The 10448-nt window shown below is 42.4% G+C and overlaps 1 protein-coding gene across 2 annotated transcripts in view; it reads right to left on the bottom strand.

Annotated features, from left to right (window-relative positions):
* Positions 1-883: 883 nt before the first annotated feature.
* The window catches only part of htr7c (5-hydroxytryptamine (serotonin) receptor 7c), an 18844-nt gene continuing 9279 nt past the window's right edge, over positions 884-10448 (bottom strand). For both annotated transcript variants that reach the window (XM_042708235.1, XM_042708234.1), the window contains exon 2: positions 884-2204. In XM_042708235.1, the coding sequence (XP_042564169.1) occupies positions 1454-2204 (751 nt within the window). In that variant the 3' untranslated portion in view covers positions 884-1453. The remainder of the gene's footprint in view (positions 2205-10448) is intronic.

The following is a 10448-nucleotide window of genomic DNA, read 5'->3' as shown; positions in this document are numbered from 1 at the left end:
CAGCTCAAGATTAAAACAAATATCATGTATGGCCACTTCCTGCCATAACTCCATAATAGTAGATAGCAATACCTGTTTCACCCATAAAAATGGACAGTTTTACAGCCATACTCTTACCATGTGCTGTAAACATCACTGCACTAATAAAAGTGTTACCACATATTACATAAAGGGCAATGAAACATCAGCTATAAAACACCATGACTCTGCTGCACGGAGAGACCTGGCACATAGCTCCCCCCACCACCCACCTACCACCTCTTCCAGCATGGCAACATTACGTGGTAATGTGTCGAGCCATTTCAAATTTTGTGTGCCAAGCGTGTCTATTTTGATTTTCTCATCTTGTGAGGTAATTGAAAGTATGGCAGGGGGAAAGTGTGAGATTCACTTGGCTTAAACTTCGATTAGCACAGGGAGAACAGATATTCACTTGAATCTGTCCAAATGTAAATCATCCGACTGAGTTTGACGAAATGTATATCTTTGAGTTGCTGTCTCGCGAACAACATCTGAATATATAAGTGACAGGCAGGATGCTGCAGGATAATCCTGCAATTTGTAGACCCAACATTCTAGAATGATTTGATGGGATTTAGAAAGTTAATTTTGTTCCAGTCCTTAAATGATAATGACATACAGGGATACAATGATAGAGGATATAGGCTACTGTAATGGAGTGAATCCTGTTTCATTCATTTTATCTATACAAACAGTTTGAAGCTGATGTCATAATATCAATGTTGTTAAATGTGTGTTGTTTCAAACATTATACTGAAAGGCTACATACATCTGATTCAGTGGCACAAGTTTTGTATACAGCATATAGTGTAATTATATTTACAAACATACACATTTATTTGAAAAAATATATGTACACGCTATGCAAAAACAATATATTGAACTGCCACTTCTCTGTAAATACATTTTGGTTGATGTGCCCACAGCAACTTCATTAAACATTAAAGGTTTGGTGTTAATTAACACCTTCAATAGTTTGGCAAATGACCTGCACCTGAACTCCTTTGTATTTACAGTTTATGGTAAAGAGTCAGAGGCATTCTGTGCATGTGTGTGTGTGTGTGTGTGTGTGTGTGTGTACGTGCCAGTGCATGTTTTTGTGTGGAGCATACGCCACAAAGCCCTGTCATCTCCAATAGACCATCAAAGACAACTTCTGGTTGGCGGCCTCCAAAAATAGACTGTGTGACTCACAGGGACACTGAGGTGATCATTCCGTCTGCGTCGCTCTCCCCACAGAGCCCACGCGGCCTCCCGTTCTTCCGATATCAATCAGCGCCGGTTTACCTTTTCATCCCCAGTTACACAATCCCCCGAGTCTGCCATATTGACTGCTCTTCCCTCTGACTCTTCGACTGGAAAAACAAAACAACAACAAGGACCCGGTCCCCAAAAACCTTGGAGCGAGCTTCCGTTCCCGCCAGGCCAGTGCCTACGCTCTCAGTGCCTCGTGCACGCCCACCGCCGACAGCCGTCTGTTGATGTTGCGGTAGCGACAGCGCAGCAGGTCGCGGTAGGTGGAGCGCAGGTCTCGGTTGAAAAAGGCGTAGATGAAGGGGTTCATGAGCGAGTTGGCGTAGCCCAGCCACAGGAGTGTGCGCTCCAGCCAGATGGGCACGCAGCTGCACTGCACGCCGCAGATGAAGGGCCGTATGGTAGTCAGCATGAAGAAGGGCAACCAGCAGATGCTGAACACGCCCACGATCACGCCCAGCGTGGTGGCCGCCTTCTGCTCGCGCTTGAAGATGGAGATGTTGTGCCGCTGGTGGGTCAGCAGCCGCGACAGCACAGCGCACTCCTCGACCATGCCGGATGCCGGCCCCTTCAGGCCCTGCATCTTGAGTGCCTCGCTGCCCACCGCCACCGTGGGCAGCTCCTCGCGGTGCGAGAAATTTATGGAGCGGTGCTTGGCGCCGCTCTTGCGCGCCGCCTTGAAGATCTTGTAGTACATGACGAGCATCACTAGCATGGGGATGTAGAAGGCCAGGGCCGTGGAATAGATGGTGTAGCCCACGTCCTGGCTGATCAGGCAGACGCCGGCTGTGTGGATGTTCTTGGCCCAGCCACAGAACGGCGGCAGGGTGATGGATGCCGACGCCAACCACACGCCCAGGATCATCTTGGCCATCAGCTGGCCGTTCTGACGGGCCGGGTAGGTCAAGGGTCGGGTGATGCCCAGATATCTGTGACAAGAGAAAACCACATGACTCAGTAAAGGCCTCATTAACGTTTTGTGATATCGGAGGAGGTGAAAAGTTCAAGTTCAGGAAATCTGCATACATAAACTGTGCCAGCTGCTATCATTGTGTAGTCAACCATTCCTGGCTCCACAGGTGTATAATTGACTCCAGATGGTTGAGAAAACACCAAAACAAACATGGGAAGATGGCTTTACTACTTCTGAGACTGAACCAACGAGAGAAACACGCCTCCCTTTTTGTGATAGCACTTAAAAACCCATCTGAGAACTGTCTGAAGTTTGAGTTCTAATGGCTGCTTTGCTTTTTTTCTGCTGACCTCAAAATGTGCAGAGCATCCAGCCATATTACTCAAGTATCTCCTGTTGTTCACATCAAAGGTTTGTGCAACAGAGAGTTAGCTGAAGGGGCAGCCTTGTCAGCCAGCTGTCAGGTTAAGTGCAACCTCCTGTGATTCTATAAGGAGATGTGACTTCTTTCACTGTGGGAGATGATATGGTGGTTGAAGAGACAGCCCTACTAAAAACAACTCATGGCTTTACTGTAAATGAGAATATATTTGGACCTCGAGTCTAGCAGTCACATGTACTTTTTTTTAAGGTAAATGTTTTTTTTTTCCTCTTTAAGAATAAGTGAGGTTGGTTGTCAACCATGTTCTGAAGAGAAACAAGAACAGCGAAACCTGTGGTGAAATGCTAAAGGCAATGGTAGGTATAGTAACCAGACTAAGGAAGTATTATTCTCAGCAAGATTTGTCTGTGTAGCGTTTACCTAGAGTTTAGATGTAAATGTTTTTACTGGGAAGATATACTGTATGAGTCACCTTCATGAAACACATGCCCAACCAAATACATGGTGTACGTGTGACATAATTATAGACATATTCACACAAGACACTCAGCACCTGTAAATATTTCTCCAAATATGATCCAAATCCTTCACCTGTTATCTTTTTCTACAGTTCTGTTTTCATCCAATAAACATCTTCTCTAATGCCTCTAAGCATTTAAATGCCCTAAATGCAGATGCTTGTTACATAGCGACCCAAATGCTTCATACGATCTTCTGAAAATACAGAGAGTGGGTTCAACTCACTTCTACCATAGGTGTCAGCCTCTAACACTCTCCACCATCCTGTCCCTGTAGGCCATGATATGGTCTCTATCTCACAGCGTCCTCCCAGGCCTAATGGAGAAGCCATTTTGACATCAACTAGACACCAGCAGCAAAGTGAACTTTTTCTAACCCAAGCACCACTCAGTTTCTGTCACAGGGCATTTGTGGACCTTATTCACCCGGAGACGCCTTGCTATGGAAACCCGGTGAAATGTTTAAGTGTCTGATGCACTGGAACAGACGGAGAGTGAGTCTATGAAAGCAGAGCAGAGCCATAAACGGGTGAACACACAAGTTTGGCTGCGGCTGTGTAGTCTAATGGACAGGTATATTTTCTCTCTCCCTCTCCCTCTCTCTCTCTCTCTCTCACTCTCTCTTTCCCTCCCTCCCTCTCTCTCTCCCATCTCCCTCAGAACATTTTCATGTTTCTTCTTCTGGCCTCCTCTCACTTCAAATCTATGGCGTCGCCTTGTGCTGCCTTTGTTTGTGCACCTCCCCTCGGTACAGGCTGAGGTTAAGAGCGGCGAGCAGCGGGGGATAGTATTGACTCAGATCTCCACCGTCTCCACACATACATCTCCTTCACATAAACTCAGCGTGTGAGTCATCCTTAAGTGGCTCGGCTTGGTCGGAGTGATTTTGACTGCGTGCCCCCATCCCCCACCCCACCCCTTCCAACAACACCTATTTGTGCACCTCTGCTCCATCATAGACATCTCTGGTGCGACATAGACAACCTGCACACACACACACACACGCCATTTTCCCCTCCCCCCAATGTGTGTGGATCATTCACGCCCAGTGACACCAGTAAGTTTTATTTAGGGGTCTGATGGAAATTCCTCGATAGCGAATTCCCCTGACGTCTGATGGATATGGACTCGGCTACATGCTCACGGGACTGTGAATGACCCCTTGCATATAACATATGTGATAAAGTGGCCAGCCTGGGCTTATTTTTGGCACAGACGTCTGTGTAGACAGCTAGGTTTGTGCACTCACAGGCTGTGCTGAAAAGTGCTATCTTGTGGTTCAAGATAAAACCTTTAACCTACTCTCGAGAGAACTGAAAATGATCCATAAAGGGAATTAAAAATAGAATAAGGAGCCGAGGCCAAAAGTGCACCCTGAAGTTTATGGTTTCTGTGTGTATATGTGAGCAAGAGAGTGTGTTTGTGTGTGTGTGTGTGTGTGTGTGTGTGTGTGTGTGTGTGTGTGTGTGTGCGTGTGGTTTACAATTTTAGCAAAGAGCACCATGTTCCCATCTCATATTGTAGCTCTGAACCGCTGCATTAAGTGCAGTCAGACTTGCCTTATAGCAGCAAGGGTGAGAATAAGGCTTCCTCATCAGCCTCAGCATACCAGAACTGCACAAATCGCACTGCAACAGGTCCATATTATTTACCCTCACAATATAGGTTAGTCAAGTCAACCCTTAATGGTGCAATGCATGTCTATCAGATATCCTTCCATCTGTCCTTAAGAGAGATATATAAATATAGGTTATCCCCTGATCCCTTAACTAATACACTGAAAGCATTTACAGTATAACTGAGCATAACGCAATACCAAAATACATTTTACAAATTAGTGCACCAATGGACAGTATTACACTAACACAAAATCACAATGGTTATAAAAGATTTCCTTAATAGATGTTTTGAAGTACGCAGAACAAACTATTCCATGTGTTGGACTACCAAACACATGTTTATTAGCTATAGAAGACAGGTATGATAATAACTGATACATTTGACATAATTAAACAGCTAGCTATGTGTATTGTGGGACTGTAATCCTTAATCCAATCATAAGTTTGACCATTATTATATATTATTGTTAAAATATCATCTTGTTCTAATCCAGGCAAGCATTTAGCATCTTAAATATACAACTCTTAATCAAAAGTAGCCAGGCACCTTTTCTTAACAGCTTACTTTGGTTTACTGAAAGGAAGTTGTGGTCAAATAGAAGGTCAAGTGAAGTGTTACTTTTCCAAAGGTGTTTCATTTTGTACAAACCTGACAGATTAGATTAGGTTGCCAGATGTCTACTGTCTGCCATTTGATAGCTTTATTCAGTAAGACATTACTCTCGTCCCTCTCCTAGTGTTTGCCCTACAGGTGGGCTACTCAAGCAGCCATTCTACCACAGTAGATGGAGTGATAACTGCTGTTCGTGTCAAATCATGTTGAGGCTTGCATGTGTCAACACATAAAGGGGAAGCTAAGTAAAAGCCAATTTGCTCAAAGTTCAATCATGTAAATAAATATGCACAGATAAGAGAAAGACAAAATTAAATCAATGGTCACAAACTTTTTTTTTTTAAGTTAAAGGATGCACGTTTCTAATGGTTACTACTATATCATCAGCAGACCTGACAGCTCGCTAGTCTAACCCTGATCCTGAATGCTGGATGTCTATGTAATGTAGTCGCACATGCATGCTGCAACATCCTCAAGCTTAATACACACACACCAAAGTCCTGTAAAGCACTGCCAAGAAATGTATGTCTGCCGTGTCTCTGTGTAATTGACTATGAAAATAAACTCCCTGAGGTAATTGCATTCTAAATTCAATTCAAATCCAAGCAGATTTGTTTATCAAGGGATATTCAGGCAATATTCTGGTACCTGTTTATCTACGCTACCAGTTTGCGCCATTATTTGGATATGCCTGCAATAACGTTGTACAGAGAGACATATGATGGAAAGAGCATATGTATAATACAAATATTCTTAATCTCTTCATATTTCTAACTTGATTTTCTTGATCTGATTATCTAATTATTTGAACATGGGTTGCTCGGAAGGATAACAGTGCCTGTGAAAGAATCCCAAAGGGAATCATCAAGGGTTCACATGGACATTGTTTCCTGTTTTGAACACTGCCAGTCCATGTGTGTAGCTAGGGGTTCCAGCCTTTCAGACTTGAGGTATTATGTCTGAAATGGAAGTGGCAGGAATACAAAAACATAGGTTGTGTCAAAGGTTTGACCCCTGACCACTCAGCATCTTTTGTGGCCTGAGGCATTCCATTCTGCAAAGTCGACTTTCAAGTAACCTTTTCTCTGGTGCCCAGATTATGGAAACTGTTCACCTGATGCACAGTTTTATGTCTGTCTGTTTTTTGTCTGTCATGCCAACACTGCAAATGGTGTGAATTTTTACTAATAAAGTATCACAGCTTCACCACCAAAGTGTCTGGTAGGATTTCCACCCAGTATATATATATATATTCTTAGACACTTTGATGCAAACATAAGTAACAAACAAGCCTCTATGAAGAGCTTGATAATTCGCTGCAGGAGGGTCTAACAGCAATCATACTGTGCTGAACTGCATTTACTAAAATGACTGTCCATGGTACAACTAGAAACACACATTAGTGTCCACCAGAGCTCTTTTTCTTCAGCTGAATGAACTGACTGACTGTGGCATCAACAGTTTAAAAAAAAAACAAAGACCATCCCTTTTCAGAATCTCTTAAAAAAAACGGTGGCAAATATTTGGCAGCATTCTCCTCTGGGAAGCTATGTGTATTTGCTGTGAAGAGCTTGGCTTTGTTTTTAATAACATCACATGGATTAACGAGAAGGCCATTTGTAAAACAATTTTTGAAAAATGTGACGATGGGATCAAGGAAATGGCATGAGGTGCAAGTCAACACAGAAGCAGAGCCGCTAAATGTCACGTTTACAGTGAAGGATCATCTGGCTGATGAGGAGCATCATTTACATGTTTGCATGGTTCAACAGGATGGGGAAAAGATGGATTAGTGTGATGATCCTTGCCCAGGGAGATAACAAAGCTGTCTGTCTCCCCAACTTTGAAAGCTGAAATGGCAGTAGTCCCTGCTTTTAATCTCAGGTGGTGTGAGCAAGACAAAAAGGGAAAAATAGAAAACTCTCCCTTATTTACAACATCCCCCAAAAGAATACTCAATCTTTCACTTAAATAGGTGTATGTGCAATAAAGACTAAGGGCCACGAAACTGTGTGTGTGGTGTATACTTGTTGTATGAATTTTTGAGGCGGGATTAACACTGATGTAGGTTAATACGTGCTTGAGGGTAAGGTAATGGGATGACGAGATAACATGTAAGACAGGAAGTGCATGTTTTCCAGTATCTGTGTATGTGTAATATGTAAGACTTTTTTAATAAAAATGTTTTATTTTTTTGGGCTGAACAATGAATGCAAAGCATTCAGCACAAACAGGGAGAGGCAGGTGGCATCTATCACTTCTGGCAATGATCCTCCATTTGTTGTGTGGATTAATCAAATATTGCCACAAAACAAAATTTGCATTAGTGCATAAAAGGACTAACCTACACTTAAAAAATTATTACAAATATTTTAAATCCAACGTGCAAATGTCACTATTAGGATATACATCAACACCAATCTCACTAGAATATTTGTACGGATATTCTCAACAAGCCATCAAACCAGATCACTGCAGGAATACATTGTCGTAAAAAAATCTTAGTTCTACTGAGTAGAGTATTAAGTACAGCGGTCCAGCAAGACCAGAATGCTAAAGGTCGCTCAAAACATCTATATTGAACATCTTACCAGGCAAATTACATTCTAAATGTCCCCGTGTCTGACAATGTAATTGTTCACCCAAACATACGCCTCCATCCACCATGGGGGAAAATAAATGAGAACAGCATACCTGGGTCACACACTCACCCCAGCTCGACCTGCCCACATCTTTCACCTTCTCCTCAGCACAGTAAACCCGTCCACGGGGACATCTAATTGTAGCAAAAATAGGTGACTTCCTGTGAACCTTGTAATCCTACAGCATCCATTATGAAGGACAGCAAAAATATGAAACATGAAGACAAATGCTCAAGCTACCTTTTTTACTAATGGCTTTTGATGAGTTGAAAAATTGCAGTTGCAGGTGGAAAACTAACAAATGATCCGAAAGCAGCCTAAATGTTTGAAGTTCAGTCTTATTTCATTGTCAAATTATGTGAACTGACTGATAATTACAACTGATTATACAACTGCCCCCCCCCCCCCCCACACACACACACACTTCTTTCTTTCTTGCATCAGCAATACCAAATCTCTAACTGTTTGCAAACTGGTTACCAGCATAATTTTCCTGCATTAACACAGATTTCCTAATCCAGGCTAAATCACTTCAATCCAGTTCCTCTTGAGCTCGACCTGTCTACTGGCTCAGAGGGAGCAATCCCGGACCGACACGGCGCTTAGCCTCAGACATGCTGGGTCACCCAAATCCCAGGTGTGCCTCGCTACAGAGTGAACTCTTTCCAGCCGTCCATCTGGTGCTACAATAAAAAAAAGGTGCACAGTGTCACTGTACCAATACGCTTTCGCAGTGACATAGATAAGTACAGCGATGAACACACAGGCCTGACTGAGAGACCCTGTGGTACCCTGGGAAACCTTTTTTCCGCAGTTCATTTAGAGTCAGGCAGTCAAGAGGGTTTCTTTCTCATTTGCAATTTTAATGTGATCTTTCTAAATCCCAGATGACTACTTATACCGAGCATTTTCTCTTTTTTATATATATTTCCCTTTTAAGTAGAGTCGAGTGTGGGGGGGGGGGTCACTCATTCCAAATGTGGTCCATGCCTCTCCATCTGATTCCATTATTCATACTGGCTTTTCACACATTACACATAAACCACATCACACACAGGTAAAGGATTTTGCATATGTACTTTTTTGTTGGTGATCTATAAACAATCACAAATATATCATCCTCTTTGATTCTGGAGACACTATAAATGAAAATAGCATTTGCCAAGATGATGCCCACATTATAACACATGGGATCAAACAAATCCTTAAGCAAAGGCAAAGGAACTCAGAGATCAACAACTATTTGCATTTTCTATCAACTCCAGACCCTGGTCAAATATCCTCATTTAATCTCACAAACTCCTTTCTCTGCACATGCCATACCCTGAGAGCTGTTGTAAAATATTCATCTCTTTCAAAAGCTAATGTCTCACAGAGGAGAACATCCTCTTCAGGCAGGCCCACTTTCAAAGGTCTTTTTTAGCTCCAGGAAGGTTTTGTGCTCTTGAGGCAGTCTTGGCCAAACTGACCAGCATGGTCATCCATTTGTCTGCCACGTTAATTTGGGTATGCTTATTTACAGAGGTTCAGTCGCTTTCACTGTCAAATGTGTTGTGTGGCCTCATGGTCCCAACTTTGCAATTGACAGCTGAACTCCCTCACCGTGTTTGGTGCGCAATTAAAGGCCATTTTGGAAATGTGAAGTATTTATCTGTGCTCAATTCAGCAAAGGTCTACCTTTCAAAAGGAATGCCTGGGGAATGGTGATATTGACTTTGCATGCAGTGCCTCGTCTCAGACAAGGTTATGTTTGCCATGGTTGGACTGGTAAGACAGCCATAAAGGTTACATTGGGACAATATTTTAAGAGCAAATGATCACTGAGGAAGCGATGTGTGAAACATAAACTCCTCATGACAATGTTCACAAAGGTTTGCATAGCAACTGAATCCAACAAAAACATTTGACATAGGGTGTGATGAGTTTCTCAGAATACTGCATTCAAAATAACTGTATGCCAAATAATACCTCCATCATTATTACTGACAGGTGAATACAATATAGTCTGTTCCAGGGCTTCATCGGTTATCTTAAAAACAACATCCTTGATATTGTCAGCCATTAGGGGGAGCTGTATGTCTGCCAAAAAGAAACACACATATTTTGTTTGTTCTGCATCCATAAACATGTCACCAGACACTTCAAACAACTAAGTGGGAAAATGTGTTATTTCTATAGTACGCAACTGATTGTAGAAATAAATAGAAACTCTGAAAAAATATGCATGCATATGTATGATTGTGCCGAGTTGAAAGTTGCACGAGTTGTAAGATACAATAAAAAGGATGTCAAATTAAGAACTAATTTATTATGAATTAATTTCACTGTTAATGTGTGCGTGTGTGTGTGTGTGTGTGTGTTAAGGGGAAGAATGACAGATCCAGAATAAAAAGGATCCTTTTCCATTAATGTTTATGACTCTTGGGGAGGGTTGACAGCTGTTATCGAACTGCCACATTTAAATGCTGTGAATTTCAGAGTCAAAC

The sequence above is a fragment of the Clupea harengus genome, chromosome 7, assembly GCF_900700415.2.
Source record: "Clupea harengus chromosome 7, Ch_v2.0.2, whole genome shotgun sequence".
Classification (NCBI taxonomy): domain Eukaryota; kingdom Metazoa; phylum Chordata; class Actinopteri; order Clupeiformes; family Clupeidae; genus Clupea; species Clupea harengus.
This window is presented reverse-complemented; position numbering and strand designations above follow the sequence as displayed.